We start from the raw sequence: 26,051 nt of genomic DNA on the forward strand, positions 1-26,051 counted from the left end.
TACATTTGACAAAACTACAATAGCCATTTACCATAATGTTGAATTTTTTTGTCAAGTTGGATTTTAACTGGAACGACAAGAAAGAAAATAATTTGAAATGGCAGGAAAAATAGAATCTCTTGATGGAAAATGATTTTGTAAAAGCCAAAAGACTTTATACAGCTTTGAGCTAACTACTGGAACTATTTATTAGATAAAGACATTATAAATGCAACAACCTAAAAAGAGGAAACAAATATCAATGTCACTTATATATCTGGGAGTGTGTTAGAGAAGGCAATGTTATGCAAGTTAATTAAATGCAATAGAGCTGCCAGCTCAGACGAAGTGCCTCATATACATATGATGAAAGTAATGATTAGGTACAGCTAAATTAATGTATTGGATTTGTATGTGTATGAAAAATGAGAAGAATCCCTTGAAACTATAAATGACATATGATTCATTGGTCGACGAGATATGATAAATGAAAGAATACTGGGAAACTGTAAAAATTGTAGAGGTTAAGTCTGTTCAAATTTTTATGGAAAGGATTATGCATAACAAAATAGATCTACATATTTTGTTACATCAATGAGGTGATGAGTGAAGATCATCATACTTTCTGATCAGGGAGGGACACAGTGGCATACACAGTTATAGTTTCTGTCAGTGATTAATTGAAAATAAATATGAAGAAGAGGTAATGTATTTCTCAACATAAAAGAAACCAACATGACTCTGTTTTATGAGAATATACCTATTCAGAAAATACATAGGATAAGATGCTGTCGATATCAACTACATTTACTGGATAAAAGGAAATATGTATATGAAGCAAAAATGTTGAGTAAAAACCAGTTAAGGGAAATGATTTGATATACTTCGAGGGGTAGTGTTCTTCCCCCCCCAGTCTGCATGGTTAATAAGGGACCCCAAATGCCATCCCTGGAGATTCATCATGCAGTGTTGGGTGCAGTTAGTTGCAGCTATTACAATTTTTGCTTTTTAAAGGTAATTTTACTGAATACTGAGGGGTGGGATGTTTTTTATCAGTTGGCTGAATAAATGAACCTTCCATGAAGTATGTTTAACATGTTTTCTGTGTTCTCGATGAGGAGTGAATGGGTAATGTTCCCTAATTCTCTCAAAAAAGACAATTAGCTGTGAAAATTAGGCATGCAAACATTTTGCCTGTAGATGTTGAAATAATGCATTTAAAATCTTTCCACATACCTTGAGCTGGGGTTATTAGGAAATCTGCAGAGAAAGATTCAACTTCCCGCATCCATAGCATCAAATAACTCAGAGATGTCTCAAGAGACATTATGTCGTCTTATCCACATATATGTCTTATCCATATCTATAGATAGGGTGACCAGATGCCAAGAGGTGAAAAAAAAGAGGACAGCACACTATGAAAAAGGAGGACACTTGAAAAATAACGACAATTTTTAATGAAGAACAATAAAAATTTATTAGCACTATGAATAAATTGTATATTTTTCTGTAGATCTAATTTTTTCAAGTAATTTTTAGCAGAACTCTTTTTTATACATTTTTACTGGAGCGATGCTGAATTAGTTTCTCCTAGCAGTCCACTGAGATGAAGTTAGAGAAAATACCCTTCTGAATTTGTATTGTGCCCTGGTATGCTGAAGAAATATTCCGAAATTGTGAAAAGTTTTGAATGGCTATTTACAGATTTACTATATGTAAAATCATGTTTTCCAAAAAGGAGGACATTTTCTGGTTCCTAAAAAATCCACGCGGACACCGGATGAACATCTAAAAATAATAGTAATATATTTATGTAATGTGTTGATAGAAAACCCTTAGTATAGTTTTATATAGATTACAAGTACTTTTAGTAAAAAAAGATGCATCAAGGGTAAAATGGAGAGCCTCAAAATAAAAATATCATACTAATAGTAACAAATGAATTGGACAATTTTAAATAAGAAAACAGATATGACATTATAAAAAAAGATTCCTAGCTGCGACCCTGAAAAGGAGGACATGTCCATCCTGATTACTCCAGTCGTCTGGTCACCTACCTATGGCCATATGCCTCTCAGAGACGTACCTGAGTGGTCTCCTCTGAGCCAGAAAAATATTATTTATTTCCTCAACTTGCCAATTATTCTCTTTATTTTTCTTGGCACTTATATGACCTATCAGATATGTCCTCGAGACATCTACTTGCGCATGACATCATATAATGCCTGGGGATATTTCATGTAAGGTGGGTAGTGCGCTTATAAACATAATTATCACTCTATATAGTCATATTATAACCATCATCATAGGCACCATGGTTTTGACGACTGGGAAAACCCAGATGCGCAGTGGACCTCCTTTGACAACTATGTGCTGTGTGGGATATTAACAAACCAATGACCAAACTAATGACCATTGGCAAGAATATAAAGGCCATATGGCCTTTAAATTCTTGCCAATTTGTTTTGCTGCCTTGCCAATGGTCATGTGAGAAGGATACACAGTTCGGCGATAAGCGAGATAATTAGACTTTTACACAGAATCCAAGACACATTTCCTCATATAAGAATGCTCTACGTTTATCATTGTTGAAAGTAATTTATATTAGTACAATACAGCAGTGGATATGCATAGAGGGGGTGCACTGGCATTACCTAATATTACAGAGCTACTATAAAAAGTAACTATTTTATACCATAAGATGACATTGTCTTTTATATGTGTATAATCTGTTTGAATCAAACTTTCTCAAACTTTGCATGCAACTTGATTCTTTTTTATTACAATAAAAGTAAAAGTAGCACAAGATATCTTTTGCAACCCCCCTTGAGTTTTTTCTGTGTCTGCTATAGAATACTATTATAAATAATTAATAATAATTGTTTATTCTTACGGGTGTTAACTCAATGTACAGAAAAAGTGTTACATTAAATAGCATGTAGACATACCGTAACATAATTAAGTACATAGAAAAAGCATATATAAAAATCATATAAACATTAATAAGCGTAAATTAACACATTTATAAAGTAAAGGGTAGCGAAAGATAGCATGTAATCAATATAAAAAGTTATAAAATCACAAACATGTAAGAAGCATACAAACAATAATAAGCATTATATTAGATCGTTAAAAAAGTAGCGTACCAAAAGATAAAATTTGATAATATAAAAAGTAAAATATACAAACATTAAAAGCATTATATAACACATTAAAAACAAGTAAAAGGTAGCAAAAGAATAACATGTGATCAATATAAAAAGTTATAATAAAACATATGATTGAAATCACGTTAAGAAATATAAAATATATCAATACCAAAAAATGATCAGTCCAAGTCCAAGTATATTTCTCATTGTTGTTTTCCGCAGTTCCCAGCTTTGCAGCTGTCTCCATAGGGTGTTTCGTTTAGTAATGTTGCAGGCAGATTAGTTGATCACGTTTTACAGATTAAAAGAGTCATGGCATAATAATACTGGACAGGGAATTAGGGGATAGGGATATGGGAAGGGTTGAGGGCACATTTGGGGAGGCGGTGTTTTGGTTTCAGCGGAGGTTCGTAGTCCCAAAGATTTTTTAACAGTGCATTATTTGTTTTATCAAATGTAAGGGCAAATTTTTCTAGAGCAGATTTTAGTTTCGCTAAAAAAATGATCAAGAACATGGATAAAAAACACAATCAAATTATTTAACTAAAAGAGATGGAATAAGCATATTTAAAAGGCATCAATTTTTCCAGACATTTTTTTTAAGATAAAAACAGAGTCAGAATGAATATCTACTGTTACTTCAACTAAGTTATATGTACGCAGAAGTCTGATAATGGGTGCATTAAATGTGAAATTTCTACATCAAAATTTTAAATAGAAAGAACAACCCAATTATTGATGTTTTCAGATAAAATTCAATATAATTAAAAATAATTGAATTTTTAGTCAGTAAAACTCACCGAGAAAATACTTAATTAGGTAAGAGAAAACTTCAAAAGTTTTGGCGTCCTTAAATGGCCATTTGTTTCGATAGATATTCCCGCTTTAAGGAAGTTCTTACGATTGGTTCAAGACGGTTCAAGATTAGATTGGACAATCGTAATGCGCATGTTTCTCATGTTTTATTTGGAATGTTTTGAACGTATCGAGGGTTCTTTGGTGTGCATTTTTCTTTGTTTTTGAATTCATGTGGCATTTCAATGGCATCAAGAAATCTGACGTAAGAAGTCGATTGATTTGGACTTAGGATTTGCTAAGTGGAGTGTCAATTCCTGGAACTGTGACAAGGGCGACGTATTAAGATAGTGATAAATCCGGCATAAGCGTACCTATCCATTTAAATCGGTAAGTACTCCCTAGAAAATTAGTTGTTCCTCGTAAAGAAGTATATTTCACCAAAGATTACAGTATGCCTAGTTAACAGTCGGATAATTGATTCGATAGCGAACTATCAATCTCAATATTTAAGAGGTATCTAGCATTCTTGTTACTGCGTTGCAATACTACTCGCTTAACGTTACATTTTTATCATTGTCTTATTTTTTCGTCGATTAATATTGGTGTACGGTAAATGTGCACGGGTCAGAATGTCCTTTCCGTGGTATCTAATTGCAGAAGTGTAGTGCGATGCTCGGTTATGCATATAGTTCTTGTTTTAAAGTTTAACATACTTGAATTGACCAAGTTTCGTGTTTTAGTCATGTGACGTGTTACTGATTTAGTCATAAAATCGTTGGATTCACGTATGAATCGTAATCATAGATAATAAATGATGTTAGCTTATTTTAGCCAAACTATGGGAAAATCATGTGTATTTTATGGTTGGAATGACTATGTTCTTTGTTTGTTCTAATTTTCCTGGCGATACGGCTAACCTTGAAGACTCGCCTATACGTTCAATGTGGAAAAAAGTGCATTGAATCTCTGAGATTTCAAATGTGTCTTTCATACAGAAGTGTTCGTCGAACTATCACAATTTTTTTGTGACCAACAAGTGACCTTATTTGTAAATTCATCAAATACATCAGCCACTTCGTCAAAACCTAATCAACTTTCTCCCTCGGTTCTTATAGTGGGGCTTAAGTATATAGATTACTCCTGACTTTAGGCTTAGTGACAGTATTGATTGCATGCATGAGAAAATTTCAGGCTAGGATTTTATAAGTGATCCATGATGTGTGAAATTTATTTTTTCTGCATTAAATATATCTACTGCCTTGACCGAGGCTTCAGGGTAAAATTAGGATCATTGTAATCATGGAATTTGACGAGGATGTTTTAGTATTTTGTAACCTGTATCAGTATTGAAGCTGAAATGTTATCATGGAGCCTGAGAATACCCTACTCAAATAATTTGTGGAGAGGATTTCACATCTCTGAAATAGCTAGTACCATGAAACATATGTTTACAGAGTATATGAAAAGCATATTGTTTCACATTTATTTCAGTGAATAAATCGATACCTCCACTGCATAAATGCTCAACAATCACCCACTGAATCAAATCCGCCCATCTAGTTTTATAAGGGCTATCTAGATGAGCGGACTTGAATCGGTGGGCGATTGTTGAGCGATTATGCAGTGGAGGTATCGAAATGTTACATTTCTTGAGGATATGAATTGATTCGCTCAAGGGATTTATTCTGTGTGAAATGAATATCCGTCCTTTGTAACAGAGGATGATGGGGCCAAGTGGCTAAAATGCCGACTTCAATTTCTTTTGCTGTGCCATTACTCTTCTCAGTATCGCCTAGGTATATGCTGAAAATCATCTTGAAGAAAAGTAAATCAGGTATTATACTGCTGCAGAGGAAAAGAGGCTAAAATCGAAGTTTTAGTGGGGGAAACTCCTCATTCAATTGATTCTCTTAAAAAAAATTCTCCTCCAAACTCTGAGAATGTGCTGGGAAATTTTCCATCATAAAGATGTGGCAAAATAGTTATCTGTCATCCTGAAGTTCAAAAATTTGAGCAGATGCTTCAGTCCAGCACTACACTAATAAAACATATCATAGCTAATGAAAACCTGATGCATCATGTATCCTTTCATCTTCTTCTTCCACCTTTTCCTTAGTAGACCATTCTCTTTTATAGACTTCCCTTGGTAGACATCAATTCCCCTTGAACACAGAAACTTGCCTCTTTCATTTTTCTCTGTTTGTCCATTTTTTCTGTGTGTTCAAGTGTTTCGTTCAGCTAACCTTCTGATTAACACGTTAACTGCCGTTTTGGTAATAATGACCGAAGAATGAGTTACTTTTTTGGCCTCTCATAGCACACTGTTACTTCGGAGGGCCGCATAATGATGTGACCGGCACTTTGCATGTAGCCAAATGCACAGGAAATCTCAAATTGAAAGGATCCAAACATTAAAGTGAAAGGAAATACATATATAGAAAAACTTTTTGGCACAATGAGTGAATTCATCTAAAATTCATCATTCATCAGGGAGAATGTTAAGTAATATCTTTCATGCTGGATACCTCTTCTTATCACCTCCCTCCTTTCTGTGTCCATTAATGTTTTGCCTGCTTAATCCTCTGCAGAATTTTAATGTTTGTGGTTCCAAGTAACACTCTGGCTTTGGAAGTATCTGGTCTTCTGTTTTTGGAAGTATGTATCTGTCTTTCCTACATGTGAGGACTGGTCTCACAACAGTCATGTGCCACTTGTTTCTTTCCTACTGTGTTTGTTGTACCAGATTTTGGCATTCACACTGCCAGAAATTCTAATGGCTTTTGTCACTACCTCTTCAATTTCCTTTTCCATATTCCCAGAGTTTAAGAGCTTAACCCCTCAATATTTTAGGAAAATTTCTTACTATCTCTTAAATCTTCAGTTTACAGCCAAAGGGTTCTTTTGATATTGCCGTACATTTAGATTGTTTTTAGAGTAGCAGAGTAGCTGACAATTTTTTCCCATGGTATGAAATTAGTGCAGGAATATCTGTATAAATTATCCGTGCAATCTGTGAAGAGAACTGCATCGTCATACCAAATAATTTTTATTTCTCGATTTTCCATTCTGTAGCCTCTTGCATTCTCTACCTTTCCAGTATCTCATCCATAGTTATTTTGAACAGAAGCAGGCTTAGAGAGTCTATCTGTCCGATTCCATTATTGGCTGGGATGAGATTTGTCAGCTTTTGGTTTGAATTTGGTTTGAATTGATTTGAACATACTACCGTTAGAGTACTGGTTACCCATATAAATGGCTGGTTTGGTCCTGTAAGAGTTACTATATTACCTTATGAAGCTGTAATACTTTATGGATGCCCCTTTCTCATTAATATTTTAAACCACTTGTTAATGCCTTTAGCCTCCAGGTTTGAAAGCCCAATGATTGTCTTTTACTGCTGGATTCAATTCATATGCCTTTAAATTACTGTGCCTGGGGGGACATTCCAGGTGTTTAAAGGTCAAAATTCTCAGCCTTGATACTTCTACCTACGTTGGTATTGTTTATTCCTTTCCATCTTTTTGTGCTCAATTATTTAATGACAATGCATTGAATGTGACTTAAGTCATTAATCATTATAGATGTGAAGTTGTCGTTTGGATAGAATAAAGATACCTCTTATACCAGTAGTTTCTTATATTTATTTAGTTAAATTTCTTTTGATTTGATCTTATGGTGCAAGAACCAATACATTCACGGTGCTGAATAACCACCCGTTCATCAACCTCTCTTGTTGACCGTATTTTTTCTGGGACTATTGGTGGTCTTTTAACCCTTTATCTGCACAAATAAGCTGTAATAGACTACTGAGGATTCCTTGCGGCTACTGAAGGGCAATAAAAATAAAAAGAGGAGTAAAAGATGTCCGCAGGACATCTACTTGTCGAAGGAAGAACTTCTAAGCACCTATGGACTCGGAGAGTAGAAGAATAGATCAAATCGTCAATAGACTATGGGAGCAGTCTGCTAAGCCGATCGCTTATAGGCGATGGGAGCAGGTTAAGGGTTAATAAATCTATGTATATATTTAAGTTGATTTTAATTTCTGATTTATGAATGTTAAATCCCTTTGCATAAATATTTGTATTTTCTTAACATATGTGTCTGGGGAAAACATTTTTATTATTTCCCCAATAAATAATTTCACATTGATAATAATTCAATCCACAATAATTTAATATGCTTTGTAATCATTTACTAAATCCTACTCAATCACAATCAGCCTTCTCTTCTTTCTGTACTCTGATTTCTGTTATGAGAACATTTTTTAATTGGGTCAAGGTTTATGTTTTAGGTATTAAATAAATCAATTTGCTGTTGTACTAGTGAACACAATAATAGAAGCTTATTATCCCATCACCAGGGTTATCTTTTTATTTCTTCCGGCTGATTGCTGAGCTTGTGATAGGTCATAAAGTTTGGATATAAAATGAAATTGATTCCAGTTTAGAAAAAGAATAGGTATTTATATTGAACTAAGGAGAATATGGTTTCAAAAAAGTTAATACATGCTTGTTCTTTTTCTTACAGTGAAAATGAGTTTTTTCAGTCATATTTCCCTATCGGCTTACTTTCCTCATTTGGCTGCCCTTTTGTGCATAGCCATTTGGCTACTGTACAAGTATTACACCAATAACCATGATGTTTGGAAAAATAAAGGCATACCATATTTGAAGCCATTGATATTTTTTGGCAACATTAAAGACAGAATGCTTTTCAGAAAGTCATTCCATGAGTTTTACCTTGAATTATACAACAAACTGAGGATGCATCCTGTGGGTGGAATGTTTGAGGTAAGATATCGCTCTCTCTACTTCTTCAATGGTTTATGTATTTAAGGTTGCGTTCATTAATTGCATGAGGCATTTAGAGAGGGAGGGGATCAAGCCGATTGTCATCCAATCTCGTGTGGGTGAGTCCTGGGAAGTAAATTTAATTTTTTTGCAAGAAGCAGTGTAAAATTGCGAGAAAACTAGGTTGAATTCGGCATTCGACCAGAGGGAGAGGATGTATGTGAAATTGATGAACATGGGACAGCCATCGTTCTGACCTACTGCAGTGAAGGAGGATGTTAGAGACATTTTATGTGGAGGCCCTCTTTGTGTAGTACTTCTAAAATGTCCCACATTTTAGAGTTACTGTCATGGACTGCTTCTTTCTGATAAATCCGTCACCACCTGGGAGACAGACTTAGGCCAATGTCTGACAGAGCCACCTGGAATGCGCCACCCTTGTGGTGCCAATCCCAGTAGAGAGCTTTACAGGATATGTTCCCTTGACAACAACTCAGTGATACTGTTGGCCAACAAACTGTCACAATCCCCGATGTGGGATTCTTTTGGATCATGGAACTTCGTCACTGTGCATAAATGTGGGCTGTAAAAGGATATGTTAAAATTAATCTTAAACTGCATGCACTTACTTTGTATTTTCTCTTAGCATCAATCAACACTTAAGGAAAAAACACTTTTTATGTATAGGTTATCAGTCTTCCAGTTGAATGTTTGGTGGGCTCCAGTATCCTTAAAGTAAGCCCTTATGAGCTTATGGGGATTATTTTCATCTAAATTTGGCATCACGTAATAAGTACATGGGCTTGATCACAATTTTTAAAAATGTCATTCATGATAGCATTTGAAAAATAAAGGGAACTGAATTTTTTTTGACACCTGCTTCTCGAGCTATTTGCGATGATGAATCACCAACCTTTGCTGTTTCCCAGATTAGTTGATGAGGTTGTACTGAGCAAGTCACCGCTTCCTCACTACTCCTTTGTCTGGTGCTTAGGTCTGGAGTGGTTAGTTGTGTATACTCTTGGAAGGATTTCCTTCCCTTAATCTTAATGAAAAGTTCTTTCTGAAAAAAAGAACACTGATGAACCAGAATGCTAATGGCATCACCTACTTTCATAAGTCATAAAGAAATACCGTATAAGCTTGTGTAAGAGGCGCACACGTGTATGAGGCGCACACGTGTATGAGGCGCACCCCTATTTTGAGGATCGAAGCTGTAAAGAAAAAATTTTGCGGCATTTTTTAAATCCTATCATGCGGTGTTGCAGATGTATGCCTGGAATTTCGACAGTAAGCGAAATTTCCTCTTTCAGTACTATTTGAAAGAGGAAATTTTGATAACTGCGGCGGTGATAGCGGCATAAGAGGGAGTAGAAAGAGTTCCGATCCTCTCTTCGCATACGCCATCGCTCTACGTTGCTTGTCCTACTCACGAACAATTTTGTTTAAAAGCTCTCGCAGAAGTATTGCAATAGAATTGCAGCCGTAGAAAATTTTAAGGCAAAACACGACAGGCACATAGCATGAACCTTCCCAAGAGATTGGACAACAATCGGGGAAATCTCAGCGCCGTAGGATAATAACCACGTCGTAGATTTAAGGCCCCTTGCACACACACCGATTTTGGACGGCGGGTAAAATATCGGCCGTCCACATTCCAATAGTGAACAATGGGAGAGCATTGGAGCTTGAACACGTACCGACCACGCGCCGGCACCGGCAAAATGCCGGTTAGCTGCCGGCCATTGTCACTGTGGATCGCCGGCGCCGGCTAAAAAACATAGCAACTTATCGTTTGACCGGTAAAAATCTGGCGTGTGTGCAAGCATCGCTTCGCCGGTAAAATATCGGCCGATATTTTACCGGCTTTCCAAAATCGGTGTGCGTGCAAGGGGCCTAACGGAACTACACTCGGCCCTCCATCAGCCAATGCCTCTGCCGTTATTTTCCTTTCCGAGACTCCACAGGAAAATAGGAAAATTTCAAGTTACAGGGGAACAATTGAAACGTGTTTCATCCCTACCCCATCTCACCAACTGACCTTTTTCGGTCTACCAGGTTCAATTTTCCGAGTTTCTGGAGGTCGAATGCTAGGTGAGTCACCTTCTGAGCTCGGAGATATCTCGATATCTTTCAGCAATCGTAAGACACGCACGAGGTTCTAAAAAGAATTTGACCGAACGCGATGTATATCTGACAGCATTTAAGTTTTTTGAGCTCTAATTGATTGACACAAAGATTTATTGCTAAAACAAGGCTACTAAAATTCAACATAGTCCAAACAGCACAATTTCGGAAGAAACAAGCGTAGCATAAGCGCATTCAAACAAGACGAGACGGACTGGAAACTTCAGGCAACGCAAACTGCGTATATCACATTGCCGTGCCTTCGCCCCTTCGCATTAAAGGCAACGACGTCACATGCAAGATCGGACGTGTTCTTCCCTTGCTCCTTCGCTCATAGCCTCGTAGCTTGAAATACGGAGGGGAGGGAGCGCGCTCCTTCCCCTCGACCTCGCCTTCAGCGCTCTTCACTTATAAGCATTTCCGATTTCTTCTATCCACCATTTAGTCCAACAATGAACACACTCGTTCGAATTTTTTAAACCGCAGGTTTAGACACCAATATAATTTTCAGTAGCAAAAATCCTCATATTAGCGTCTGAAGATGATTTTTGAAAAATCAGGTGCTCAACGTAATGGAAATTGCTCGGCAAGACAGATGTTGACTATTAACCAGGTATGTCCTTCAAAACGACGCGTTTCTATACGTTTGATAAGCGATTACACTATGCAGTATAAATGCCGCGGGATGCCCACTCGTGGCAGTAAATTTAGCGCGCGCTCCGGAGCGAATCACCCCGCGCGATCTTTTCAATGTTCACCTCTGGGGTACCGACGTGACGGCGCGATGCTTGCAAGAAATTCAAACAGGAGCATTTTAAAAATACGTCACCAAGGGATAAACTCCCCTGCCTGCCGTTTGATTTTGACCCAGGGTTTCAGATGACTGACTCACGCTGAAAACCAAGGCCACTCAGTTCCCCTTGGACTTGCGACCGGTGAAGGGGAGGGGAGGAGATAAGAAGTTTGTTTTAGAGGCGCACCCCCATTTTCGGGTGCAATGTCTGGGAAAAAAGGTGCGCCTCTTACACAAGCTTATACGGTATACCTTATGAGCTTTCCTTTTTTCAACTTATGAGAGAGTGGCTGAATCGGGAAGTTTGGAATCTTACCCTTCCCTCAGCCAAATTTTTTCAGTAAATTATGAGTTTAGATGCTAGAGAAATGCCTTGTTAAAGAAAGAAAATTTTACAAAAATTTCTTTTTGTATGTTTCATGGATACTTATTATCATTTCAGGGACGCCGTGCCAAACTGATATTGATAGATCCTGATTTGATCAAGCAAGTGTTAGTGAGAGATTTTGACCATTTCACGGATCGACCAATGATAACAATGCGTGTTCAGGATCCTTATACTGCCAACTTGTTGCTTGCACTAAAGGGTCGAAAATGGAAAGTTGTGAGATCCCTGATGACCCCCGCATTCACATCAGGAAAAATTAAAGCAATGGTCCATATGGTTGACATAGTTGCTCTTCAGTTTGTTAAGTACCTCAATAAATTGAATAAGACTGTTGACAAGGTTGAGAATACAGATCAGGTGAATGAAGAAAATGACAACGGAATAAGTTCTAATGAAGACAATTCAAAGCCTCAAAGTGGGAGAGAAATGGAAATGAAGGAACTCTTTGGCCGGTATACTTTTGATGTCATTTCCTCTTGTGCATTTGGAGTTCAGTGTGATTCACTTCTTCAACCCGAAGCCGAATTTGTTCAAGTTGTTTCTAAGTTTGACTACATCCCCTTAAAAATGAGACTTTTAATTTTTCTAGTCATCATGGGCAATACGTGGCTCCTTCATTTTGTGGAACTCCATTTTCTGAATCACAAAGCATTGTCCTTCCTCGTGGCCCTCTTAAAAAGGACAAAGAATGAGAGGGAAGCTGGAGAGCAAGAAAAAAGAAATGATTTCCTTCAGCTCATGATCGATGCCAAGGAGGGAGAAAGTCATGAAAAAGAAGCTGGAAATGACAAGGAGAGTGAAAGCCCGCATAAAGGTTGGGTGAAACATTATTTTATTTCACATAACATTTTCATATTTATGTATATACTAACTTTGTATAGTCTAGCCTCAGTCATCTGAGGTTTAATTAACTTCCATTGTATTTTCTGTTTATGATTTCCCTGTACTCAGTTCACAATAACTTTCAGGGTGGGGTTAAACCAAGTGGGGGAGGGTGCCCTTCCTCTAAACCCAAACACTGTTGGTGAGCTCAGCAGATTGGGGAGGGGGAGTACTGAGAGTAAGACTCAAAGGGAACTTTGCATTACCAAGTTTACATATTCGTAACTACTTTTTAGGGTAAATCTCGTTCCATGGGTACCTTTGGCCCAGAGCTGAGACTGTGTATTAGGGTCTACATTAGTGAAAGAGGGAGGATAATCCCTGCTCAGTGACCCAGGAGAGGGTCAGCCACTATGCTGAAGCCAGTCCCTGGGTGGGTGTAAGATTTACATGCCCGATGGATTTAGATAGAAAGGCAACAAAGAATAGGGGCACATATTGGAGATGTTAGGTTTGACAAAACAGCCAGACTCTTAGAGGTGGACTAGACTCTTAAAGGTAACACAGTACACAGCGCGATGAAGTGATGAAATTAAGAGAAACAACAAACAGTAACTTTTGCATTAGTGAGTATCCTCTCCTCTTGTGATCCCTGAGAGAAGACACAAGTAATGTTTTAAGATCATGAACTAGGTATTCATACAAGAATGCATCATATGCAGTCAGTATTGAGAGATATCATTCTTAATTGCCCTAAAAAGTTTTGGAATGTTTCCAGTAGAATAAGCATTGCCTCCTTGTAGTCTGTGCCAAATGTTGCTGACACACATCTTTGGGTTAGACCGATGTAAGTTTAGGTTAAGCACCAATAAGCAAGGATACAGTGGTGCCAACTCCATGGGGCCTGAGGGGGCCCGAGCCCCCCCAAAAATTCGTTACAGATGTGAGGAAAAAATGTGTTAGGCTTGTCGATTTTCCCCGGAGTGTGCAGATATCGAGATTCGAGTGATCAGGGTTCTAATGTTGATCATATGACTCTTCTAAAATGCTTAAAAAACTTAAAATTCACTACTTATAAAACTTACCGGGGCAAGGTCCCCAGTTTGGGCCCCCCCAATATTTTTTGTAAGTCGGCACCACTGCAAGGATACCACTTAATTTAAAATAATGAAGAAGTGCAATAGTCCTATAGAATGGATTGTAATTACTATGATAGTCCTAAGCTGTGAGTGGTAGACAGCTTGAATGATATGGCAGTACTCATTTTTTAAATTTTCCTCACTTTGGAGGTAAGCCCCTCCTTAAATTTGCCCCTTCTTGGAATGCTTTTTATTAATTGATTTTGAGTTGTGGTTATATTTTTTTTGTTCAGAGATTTTTGTGTTTCACAAACTGAGAATAGTTCCCATGTTTTCATCGGTTCCGTTTCCGGTTTGATTCTGATCATCGGTTCTGAATCCCAGTTCTCATTTAAGGTTCTTAATCAAGTGCTTCATTTTCTGTGCTTGATTTTCTAAAGCTTCACATGATTTTTTCTAGGGTATCATAAAACTATCTTAAACAATACATGGATCCATGAAATTACTCTATTAAAAGTATAATATGTAAATTATGTTCCAGTAAAGTTTTCAAATTAGTTTGTGAGCTTATTATTTTGATACCCTATTGTTTTTGGCATTTCTTATCCCACTTCTAAGCTGAAAAATCCAGTTGAATCAAGATCCAAAGAACCAAACCGACCCATTCTCACATAAATGATTGTCCTTTAAAAAAGTCTTCACATGATATTTTTGTTTTTCAGTTTTGACCGATGAAGTGATTATATCCCAGTGTTTGCTCTTCTTACTTGCTGGATATGAAACTTCAAGCACACTGCTGACCTTTGCAGCGTATGAATTGGCATTAAATCCAGCTATTCAGGACAAAGTTCGTGAGGAGATAAATGCGGTGGTTGAAAATCATAAGGGCATCACGTATGAGGCTTTAAATGACATGGTGTATTTGGAAATGGTTCTTCTAGGTAAGCTTTTACCATTTTGAATAAGTGATTATACTATTAACACATTTAATCATGCAAGCCAGTATTGAATTGTGCGTAGTAAGTCAAGCATTGATATGGAATAAATTTAATTTAATTTTAATAAAGCTGATTTTATTGACAGAAGGAGTAATTGCGAATTCTTATGAGAAAGTGAAGCGTTGTTAATTTATTTGGTGAATGTTATCACATTTAAGGCATTTAGTCATGTTAAAGGTTTTTTTGACTTTTCCTTCCCACATGGTATGATTCATGCTTTTCATTCAACTTTTATGGTTATTTGGATATTTTACTCTAGATTTGTTAATAAAAATTTCATAGGTGAAAATGTATACATCAATTCCAATTTGAATGAAATTTAGTTAGTAAGGATGACTTTAAAATATTATTCTTGGTAATTTGGGTTGGGGTTGTGTAAACCAAATATAATAAGCTGAATGTAAGTGTTATCTTTTTGACTGTAGAAGCCCTGAGGAAACATCCGCCAGTAGCTCGTATTGAGCGTGCTTGTGTTAAAGAGTATGTCATGACAATTCCAACGGAAGAAGGAGAAAAGAAAGTCACTATAGACCCAGGGACACCTATAGTGATTTCTGTGATGGGGCTCCATTATGATCCCAAGCACTATCCTGAGCCACAAGAGTTTCGTCCGGAGAGATTTTCAGCTGAAGAAAAAGCCAAAAGATCTCCTTATGTATTCCAAGGATTTGGACATGGTCCACGAAATTGCCTGGGTGAGTAACCTATTGTTGCTCAGGTTTTAAAGTTAGAGCTCTCATATGAAATCTTTGTTTTAAACGGTGATGGGGCAGTTGGTTAAAATGAGCATTGTAAAATATTTGATTTTTAGCGCTGTCCAATGTAGCTACTGTAGCCAAAATGGTTCCGTATTCAGAATATGACAGCAAAAAATTTTGCAGGGCTGTCTTTCCAATTTCTATGGCACACCTTCTCCCGGAGTTGGATTGATTTTTCTTTAATGAAATATCTGTGATCAATGAGTATGTGCTGGAGAACTGCTGAGAAACTAGTGTTTAGTCTTACCTCTTTAGTGTTACATTTCTCATAACATGCATTTAGTTGATCTGGAGTGAATGCTTAAATTAATTTTGCCACAATTATGGTGTATTGCAGTTTATAATCTACTAAAACTAAGTCCATTTATTTATTCAGCGCACAAAAATATAGTGACAAAAATATATGCTTCATCAACAGACCCTTAAAAATGTGGTAAAGTAGTAAAAATGCTGCATTGTATTATTCGCAGTACACTTAAACAAAATGAGACAGGCAGGGAACCCAAACTGAACGAATCACTTAGCTAGCCTGTAAAAATAATAAATTCAATTTATTACAACATGCAAAACTTATGATTTCCAATTAATGTCGATTTGGATAAGATAGAAAATTAGGTATATTTTGGTGAAGGTTTCACGTAGATAGTTTCATAATCTTCACTGAAATTAGGAATACCGTTAACTTTTCATTATAAGGAATCATCTCTCCTCTTAAAAGATGGACTCTAATTGGTGTTACATTTAAAACCTCATAAAAGGTGCAGAGCGGCTTACTATGTGCATTTGCTGGAATAGGGTGATTCAAAGCAGTGACAAACCACAGTCTTTCTTTGACAAATGAAAATGTATTCTTCTTTTCCAGGTATGAGATTTGCTGTGATGAGTACTAAATTAGTGATGGCACACTTCTTACGAGAGTTCCAAGTTTCAACTTGCGCCAAAACTCAAGTACCTCTGGAGTATAACAGGTTTTCCATGCTTCTGAAGGCAAAGAACGGTATTTGGCTTAATGTGGAAAAAATTGGAAGGAACTGATCTCAGCTGTCACAGAGTTACTTAAGTGCTAAAGTGCTATACTCACTTATTTTTATATAGCTTATTCATGGTATTCACTGGAAATTATATGGCAGTGAAGGGAAGGAATTATGTTTATATGGGAAATTTATTCTTCCTTATAGAAGAAAGCATATAGTCATATATTTTAGTAAGTTAACTGTTGAATTTGTATTTATGAAATTTATACAAATGGATGGTCATTTTGAAGTCTATTTACATTACACTATAGAGAATTTATTTAGATTTGAAGCTAGGTCCAAATTGTCATACCTTAGAGGTACCAGTGTGAAGCAGGTTGATGGCTTTAGGGGTGCTTAGAAATTCTTGAGTGTGACAGTTTTGCTATTTGTCTTTAGTGGAGGGTGATGGCGCACAGAAAAATATTCCATTTGCCCCAGGTAAACTAAGGACGTAAAGTTTTCAGCATTTAAAATGGAAATTCAGGTGATGGTGGTAACGTTCATTTCTTGCTATGCAGTGGCTTCTTTCATATCAATGGGCTCGTTCTCCATTTTTTGATTAATTTTTATTGTGATAGAGTTTAAAAATAAAGAGGCCAGCACTTTCTTATTTTTTGATCTGTCTCCTACTTCTCAAGCAATGTGTGGCAAAAAATCTATTCCCTTTACCCATTTGCTGTTAAGTTGATAACATCATGAGCTTGTGCCAAGAACTTCACTATTTATTAACTATTCTTGCTTTTTTACATTGGTCTTCCATGGTTTATTGTTGTTTACCTCTTTTGAGCAATGGCTTCCCTGTGTGAAAGACTTTCCCTGAAGGAGATAAAGCTCTCGAACTCAAATGATGTTATCAATTCATAGAAGTGGGCAGCAGCTTTAGAGATTTCCGATTTTAAACTGATGTGACAATAGAGGAATGGGGAAAATTTTTTTTCATCATATCTTATCTCTCCCTTCCAGCAAATGGAATCATATAATGAATTATGATTTTGGGTTTGAGGGAATAACCCAATTTTTGATCTTATCTTTTTGCTAACTGTATTCTACAATTTTACATTGTTTACAAAGTTTTGGGGTAGAAATTACTAGGATTCATGGAATAGTGCTGGAATTAAAATTTAATTTGATATGGAATAAAGCTTTAGAAAGATCTATGTGTGATGTAAAGTGGGGAGATGATACCAAGTCTCAGATAATTCATTGCATATTTATGAAGTATAACCTAAATTCTCTAATTATCTTCTTAAGATTGTCTTCTCATGTTGTCTAAAGTTATTGTCGTCTAATATAATTTTTTAGTTCTTTTTTCTTTCTCGTGACTTCTATGTTTAATGTTGATTCAGTGTCGTGGAGTATAGGTATTATAGAATTTTAAATTCAAATGCCTTTGTATATTTATATATATTCATAATTTGTGTAACAAAATTATGTACTAATATTCATTCATAGCCCTGATGAAGTTGTATAACCCTTTTATCACCAGTCAATTTTGCCTGGCATGCTGGAGAATGCCAGGGCTTATTTGGGCTGGCACAATAAGGGTTATATATAACAAAATGTTGGCAAAAAAAATGCATTTAAAATTCTTGAAGACCTATACTCCAAGAAATTGAATCAACAATGCATGTAATTTATCTGCATTGTTGTGTGTCTAACCTCTGTTGGAGCTAACTTTTCTTGTATAGATTCTGACAGCAAAGTTATTTGCATGCCAAAAGTCACTCCTCTCATTTCAAGGGGAAATGTTGGAGGAAGTGTATCTTCAAGATATTTTCATTCTTTTAATCAAATTGTCGTGTTGAGGGGTCAAAGAATTGTTTCTTTTTCATAATGATGCCATGCAACATCAATGCTTAAAGAAATTCATAGTCACATGATATTTTTTTGTGTGATTGATTTTTTGCAATGTTTTTCAAAAACCTTTGATGGTCATAGTTGTTTTCTTATCTGGCTCTCGGTGAATTATTTAGTGGTGACAGGTTGTTGGTAACTTATCACCACCAGAATGTGGTGATTCATTGAATTATTTTCCTTGGATTGCTCTCTTGTGTGACTTTTCCCCTGGGAAGTACTTGCCTACCACCACACCTGTTTATTGTAATTGTGTTTGTCCATAGCGCTTCACCTTATGAAAATTATTCAAAATTTAAATTAATTTTTTTTGCCCTGTTTTTTTTAGCTTAGTCAAATTGTGAAACATCATTCACAAGAGCTTAAAATTTTATCTGATTCGTATCAAATGACTGAATTATTGTAAATTACATTCTCTTACTCTTTTGACCATCTATATGTTAGTTGCAAATTTTCTGCTTCTACAAGACTTCTCAATTTGGCTCAATCTTTCAGCCTGTTTCTTCAGTCTTATGAATATCCTTTTACACTTGGTACCAGTTGCCTCAGATGTCATATTCCCAAGGATCCTCTTCCCTTACGGTTCCCAGGCAATATTTTCTTCAGCTGACATCCCTACTCCTTCCTTTGGATATGGCGAGTAAGGGACAGAGAATGTCACTTTTTTTTCAGTGAAATAGTGTTATCTTTTTTTATATCATTTTATATCTGGGAAAAAAATATTGCACTTGTTTGGAATTGCCAAAATCAGCAATGAATTTTCAAATAAATTTATACTTTATGTGACATCTAGGCCTCTAAAACCACTGGTATTTTTATAAACGATTTTCAATATTCTAGCAGAGTTAGGATTTTTGTGGCTAACAGAGATTTTGCAGGATAAAAAGCCTTACTTGGTGAAGAATCGTTTATAAATATAATTTGCTGAGAAAGCACCAAGTCATGTATCTACTGTTACATGTTCAATTTCTGTAAAACCAATGTATGAGGCTATTGTATGCAACCTTCTCAGTTGGTAATCAATTTTTCATCACTAGTTCATCAGGTTTTCCCTTAACTTTCCCAGCTGGTTTTACTTTGAATAGTACTCAAGCAATGGAAATTTTATTTTGATAATGGCCACTCTTTTAGAGTTATTTTCTTGCCCTTCCAAACCTTTGTTAAGGTCACATGCCTTGCTTTGACTTGACATTTTGGAGTTGTTTCTTCATCCCCAAAGATTTCCGAAATTTGTGATCACCATAGTTTTTGGCATTTTGTAAACACCCGAACTTTATTGGACATTGGGCTGGACCATGCAGGTATGAGGACCCATTTTAGGGCCCCCGCGCACTGGCAACTTTTACAAAGCAACTATTTAGTTGCTCTGTGGATGTTCAAATGAAACACGAAATTGACTGTGGCCCCGTGCACGGGCAACTTTTTAGTTGCCGCAACTGCCGTGTGTTCCATAGGGACTTCCTCAAAGCAACTAAATAGTTGCTTTGTAAAAGTTGCCAGTGCGCGGGGGCCCTTATTCAAATCCATTTGAAGGAGACATAATATATAAAAATATTACTATGCATTTCAATGCAATGGAACTCATTCCTTGTAGGTAATAATTTTAAGTATCAGTTTTAAAAGATATTTTCATCCAAGATAATTCATCAACTGGAAAATTTATCACTTACAGTCCATTTATACCGTACGGGTTGCTATTTTTACTGTTGGTGATTATCTACTTTTATGTATACATATCTGAAGGCAACTAGTTGAACCATTTGCTTGTATACAGCGCTGCTGATAAAAATATTTATTGATTGCAAGGAGCATTATGGGAGTTAATGTAACCCAAAGATTAAGAATATTGTACTTGATGTATTATTTTTCTGGTAAGGGGATCAAATGATAGTTTCATGCGTTTTGCCTGTGCGAAGTTATTGGATGCAAGCTTCTCAGTACCTAGGTGTTTAAGTTGTCAACTTGAGAATTAAGTCCCAAATGATGGTGCTCAAGCTGGTTAGTGAAATTTTGGTAGTAATTAATCTACTGGTAACTTGTAATCCTAATCCTGTGTAAAACCTTAGAAACTTCATTCTGTATCTTATTTTAGTCTAGTGTTATCCAGTCTAGTTTGCATCACAGTTAGAAAATATTTTCCTAGTTTGTATGTTTCATTTCCTTATTCAGGATCTTATCAAGTCCATTCTTGTTTGTGTTTCATAATGGGGTGTTTTTACTTGCTGTTGATCTGCAGTACTTAATTCCAGTAATGATTTGAATATGTTAGGTGTGAGCCTTAAAGACTAATTTTATTGAATGAATGTAATAGTAGGACTATGAATCTTTTCAGTTGTTTGTTGTTATATTTCGGTAGTAATTTCATGCAGTTGCAGTTCCCAGATCTGTGATCTAAAGACCATTCCACCTGATGGTAACTGGTTGGTATTCTTGCTTTGTTATGTCTTCTGTTTTAGCATTTCGTGTTGTAGTTTAGGTTGCAGTTAAAATTACCTTTTTAAAAGTCCTCAACCATCCTGCACCTTCATGTCTACTGATGCAAGTGTAACACTGTTTATTAGAGATGGGTTAAATGCTTTTTTTCCAAATTTGATTATTGAGGGCAAATTTGACCTTGACTATCAGAATCAAATGTTAAATGCTTTAAGTTACGTAAAATTTCTGAGAGCTGGATAAAAAATATTTTACCCTTTTTCCATCAGTTGAATTATTTCTTTACAAACATCCATTTATTCAGAGATGTCATTGGAGTGGATGGAATATGACAATTCAATTACCAGTTTTACTGAAATTAACTAAAATAATTACTTTCGGAGTGTTCTCTTTACTTTCAATTACCTTGTATAGAAGGATGAGTTGATAATTCAAATTTTATATATCATTTGATTAAATTTGACCAAAAATATAAATATATGTAATCAGTAATTGAAATTAGATTTTGGCAAAACACTGATACATTTTCTCATAAAAATCGCTTATATTTTAGGTAACATTTTGATTTCTTTCTTGATCATCAAATATCAAGAATTGGTAGTTCATTTTTCGTAGTATTCATCTATATAAATTCCCCATCCATTCTACCAACCAGCACCATGTGGTTCTTGTGGCTTTGAAGTGTTCGTGTTTGGTAAGAGAAGGTTTGAATGTGTAGCCTAGTCAAAGTAAAATTCTGTTGATGATCAGGATTCTTTTCTTCCTTGTAGCAGTGATAGTAAACTTAACTGTGTGTATGTTCCTATATTTGTACCTTATCTCTATTGCTGTCCAAGATTAAATTTCCATTATCATGTGCTACAGATTTTAATTTTAAATGCCTTTCCAGATTTTAATTGCCTTTCCTTATCTTGTGATGATATTTTCTCGCCTGCATTTGGCTGGAATGATGCAATGATTATGATATTTAAGCTATAATAAATTTTCCTAAAAAATTCTGTTTCATTATGTTCATGTTGCTGACATCCTCTCTGTATGAAAGCAATTCCTTCAGTAGTGGTAATTGTGAGAAACTAGTGATGCAGAGGGTTAATATAGAATATGCCCTGAATGGGGCTTTATAAAGCAGTTAAAAGTTTATTCGTCTTTGTATTTTGTATATGTAATTATTTTACCATTTATTGTTTGTATTCTTGTGAATTTTCCACACAAATTTGTGTTTAGTAACTTTTTCATGCTTACAAATTGATATTTTAAAATTTTTATGTTCATACCAGGAGATGGAGATTGATGTAATTTTTGTACTCATTTCAACTTACTGCTGCTGATATAAAGTTGGCTGTTTTCTCTTATCTGCTCTTTAAATTGCCAAAAGTCCTTCTGATATCATAATAATTTAATTAAAGATCAAGTATTTTTCCATGTAACCTGGACAAAGGCGGTCTTGCCCCCATCTACCTCCCAGGTATTCTGCACTGTCATTAGATTTACGAAGTCATTCAGCAGGCAGTGGATCAGCTTCCTAAGAAACACTGTTTGAGGACGATTTTTTGGTTATTTGAATGTTCGATATGTTGTATACAATCAAGTTTTCATCAACTGCATCCAAAGCCCTAGGGGGCAGGGTGGACCCAAGGGGTTCAAACTAGGATTGGGGTAGGGAGTCAAAGGTTTGGTCAAATCCTATCAAAGCAATGGATTCGAGATTCGGTTGAATCAATTAAGGATTCGATCAAAGCAGAAATTTGAAGAAATCAATGGATTGAAAATTCTTATACTATTCTTGCAGTTTCTATGTACTGCCAATGGATTAGTTGCAACGAATGCTGTGCAGTGGTCTAAATGTTGATAATTTTTGATGTTGCAATTTTGCATAAAAAATCTATGGAAGCATTTGGAAAACCCTTACTGAATATTTTTAATTTGCTGTATGGGATTTCAAAGATATTTTTTGCTGTAGTAATTTAAAGAAATCTGTTTCTTCTTCCAAAGACATGTCACGTCATAATGGTATCCACTCCCATTTCATTTTGGAAATCATTTCTCCTTCTCAGTTCTGATCACTAGACTCATCTCTGGTTCCGAGGGGCATATTTCTCTCTCAGAGAACTACCTGTTGATAGTTTTCCGTGCTAATGATAGTTTCCCGCCACTGCTGTATGGCTGTGTTAACTATGTACACTCTTCGCACCATGACAAAGAATGCATACACCTCTTCCTCCTCCTCCTGGGCTTCAAACCCTTTAAGAAATGTGTCATAGATGGAGTCTAAAGTGTATCCCCCTCAAATGAATCCCACTAGAAATGCAGTCCATCTCCTAATGGACACCTCCGAAAAAATTTTCTTGCTGCAGCTTTGGGTACACTATGGAAGCTCAGTTAAATAAAAAATGAATTGTCCTAAGATGGATTTGGAGGAAAAATTAGAAAACATAAGATTACACTCCTAATAAAAAATGAGCTTCCTGCCTTCGAGGTATTTCAAATAATGGGGCCCACTGGATGCCTTCGATCATTATTCTGCAGAAATAACGGCGTAAGGAAATATGCAATGTATGTATGTATTTAAGTCGAGTTGAGTTGTTCCTAAGCTGTCTCAATGCCATCTCTGAACTTGAATTCTCCATTCCATTGTTATATCTGTGTTATTTTTCATCCAGAGATATTTTATTCCATTTATCAGGGTGTAAGTTAACAGTGCAGGAAGAAAAGCACATGATGTGGATGACTATAACTCAGCACATACTAAATATATCACACCAAGCCAAAATAGACTGAAACCCGTGCTAGATTTTTTGTTAATTTAAGTAGGTTTAGCACTAATTCTTTTTTTAACACCACTTTTGAACTATGGCTACTGGAATCTCGGGCTCTGTGCCCCCTACGGTTAATTAATTGCTATTTTTTTCAAATTGCCCTTGATGGAGAAAAAGTCGTGCCCTGAACAAATCTAGAACATTATTTGTTTCTCTCTCTCTTGATGGGAGACTGGATTGATGGGACTCTGGAGAGATGGGATTGGGAAGTCACAATCCCAAGTGTGATATACCCCTTTACCTTGTGAAAGTCCTTTGTCAGCGGAGATGACCATCTTCTCAGTGAGATATATTTCTCTCCTACCTTGTGAACAGTGGTGAAGTTCACTGTAATTATAAAATAAAATAAAAACACTTTATTCTATTCCACACTTTATTTTAAATAGTACAACCCGGGTTTCTGCATATCATGCTATCATCAGGTGAAGCAGTTCCACAAAGTAACGCCGGAGACCGTGTCTTATATTCACTGTAATTGCTAGTTTTTTAAACTCCTTCAGACCAGGCATCAAACAGATTCTTGTATTTCCTGGCCACTACGCTAAACAGGTTCCAAGATTCACACCCAGTGCCATGATCTTCAGTAAATCGCCTTGGGAATGGAGGAACCAGGATGATGTGGTGGTCTGGGCATCGGCACAGAAAGCCAAAGGGCCAGATTCTCAGTCCAGGGCATTATTTTTCTCAATAATTGCCACAGATATCATCTCGAGGGTGATGGTTCATTCCCTCTAAAACAGACTGTCCAGGTGTTTCAAATCCCTCGTAATTTTCATATCTTATTCTTACAAAAAAGTTTCTTTAATTTGTCTCTTTCTTTTCATGTTATCCCTATTGAGCCCCAGTTGAGTACTCTGAACATCCCTTGAATGGGAATAACCTCTGATAATTAACTATGATAAAATGTGTATGTGCATGTATATATGTACTATAAAATGAATCCTGAAAATGTAAATGTGTAATGAAAAGAATCCTGACCAAGTTTTTCCCTTCTTCAGGGGACGGCAAGAAATTCGCTTTCCCTCCGGTTGGTCAAATTCTTATGAGAGAAATTCTAACACTCCTCTTTTTGTCATTCATGTTGTGTTGTTACAAGACACATTAGGTAATCCATATTAGCCTTTAAAATGTTCTATTTTACCATCGTGCCGGTTATTCCCATAATTTTTCCTTCTCCTCCTGTTTTTTATTCGTAGCTGCCATTTTCTCATGCACTTGGGCAAGGTCAAAACATTCACATGCATTAACGTTTAGGCTGCAGGAACGTTTTGTATTTCTGGGATGGTCAGGGAGAGTTAAGCGGCAATAGCGATCCTTACAGTGTGGAAAAGTGCACTTGGGCTCTACCTACGCAGCAATAAAAATTTGGGAAACTGAAGACGGTAGTCGAGCAATGGTCGAATGTTTAAAAAATGCTCTTCCCTTTCTCTGGGAGTGATACATTAATTTCAGCTAGTGTTAGCTCAGGTCACCTTAATGGCAGTGCGAGATTCTGCCATTCTTTTCCATCTTTCCCTATGCCTTCAATTCCTCCCACCTCCTGAGGTACGAGGTGAAAAAGTCTTGGACTCATACCCTGCCTGAGTAATGTATCCCATAGGAATCCCTGCAGGATCCTGTAACAAATGATTCCACTCTCATGATAGACAAACCAGTAATTGGCTTATGCTTTTTTAAAACCCTATGCTATTTCAGATTTTTCTCGTTTTATTTTATAGAGGTTGTTTATTCTAGATGTCTTAAATTGGGATTAGATGGTACATAGCTCCTACTTGATTACCGAAACCTAATCAGTGCAATATTTTTACGATTTGATTCAATTACATGTATGTTGATGAAGTTGTCAATCATGTCCAAAATACGAAATTATTAATGTTACACGAGTGTACTTATTGCAATTTTGTTAAGGCTTTGGCTTAGCTCTTAATGCATAGAATTTCTATATTTCAATAAATAACATAAAATTTCCTTGAAAACCAATGATTCTGGATGTGGATCTGGTCTGATAGGCTATTAGTTTATTAGTGGAACTGTGAAGTCGTCTAGATAAATCAGTAATTGAAGAAGCATTAGTCTTTGTATGTATGTTTTTACAGTATACCTATTAGGATTTTTCTGATGGTACATTTGATTGCTGCAGTTGGATTATGATGACAAGATAGGTTAAGATTGCTGCACACATCTGGAAGAAAAGGGAAAAATAGTGGATGATGTCTTTATTAGATCATGTGTTTTTTCAGATATAAAT

The 26,051-nt window shown here is 36.2% G+C and overlaps 1 protein-coding gene across 1 annotated transcript; it reads left to right on the forward strand.

The window, feature by feature from the left end:
• Positions 1–4,071: 4,071 nt before the first annotated feature.
• On the forward strand, positions 4,072–19,346 carry LOC124159494 (cytochrome P450 9e2-like). The gene is made up of 6 exons (XM_046535334.1): positions 4,072–4,313; positions 8,457–8,719; positions 12,082–12,841; positions 14,651–14,869; positions 15,352–15,621; positions 16,547–19,346. The coding sequence occupies exons 2-6, from the start codon at positions 8,462–8,464 to the stop codon at positions 16,717–16,719; spliced, it is 1,680 nt and encodes a 559-aa protein (XP_046391290.1). The 5' UTR covers positions 4,072–4,313; positions 8,457–8,461; the 3' UTR covers positions 16,720–19,346.
• The last annotated feature ends 6,705 nt before the right edge of the window (positions 19,347–26,051 follow it).

Source organism: Ischnura elegans, chromosome 5 (genome assembly GCF_921293095.1).
Source record: "Ischnura elegans chromosome 5, ioIscEleg1.1, whole genome shotgun sequence".
In the NCBI taxonomy this organism is placed as follows: Eukaryota; Metazoa; Arthropoda; class Insecta; order Odonata; family Coenagrionidae; genus Ischnura; species Ischnura elegans.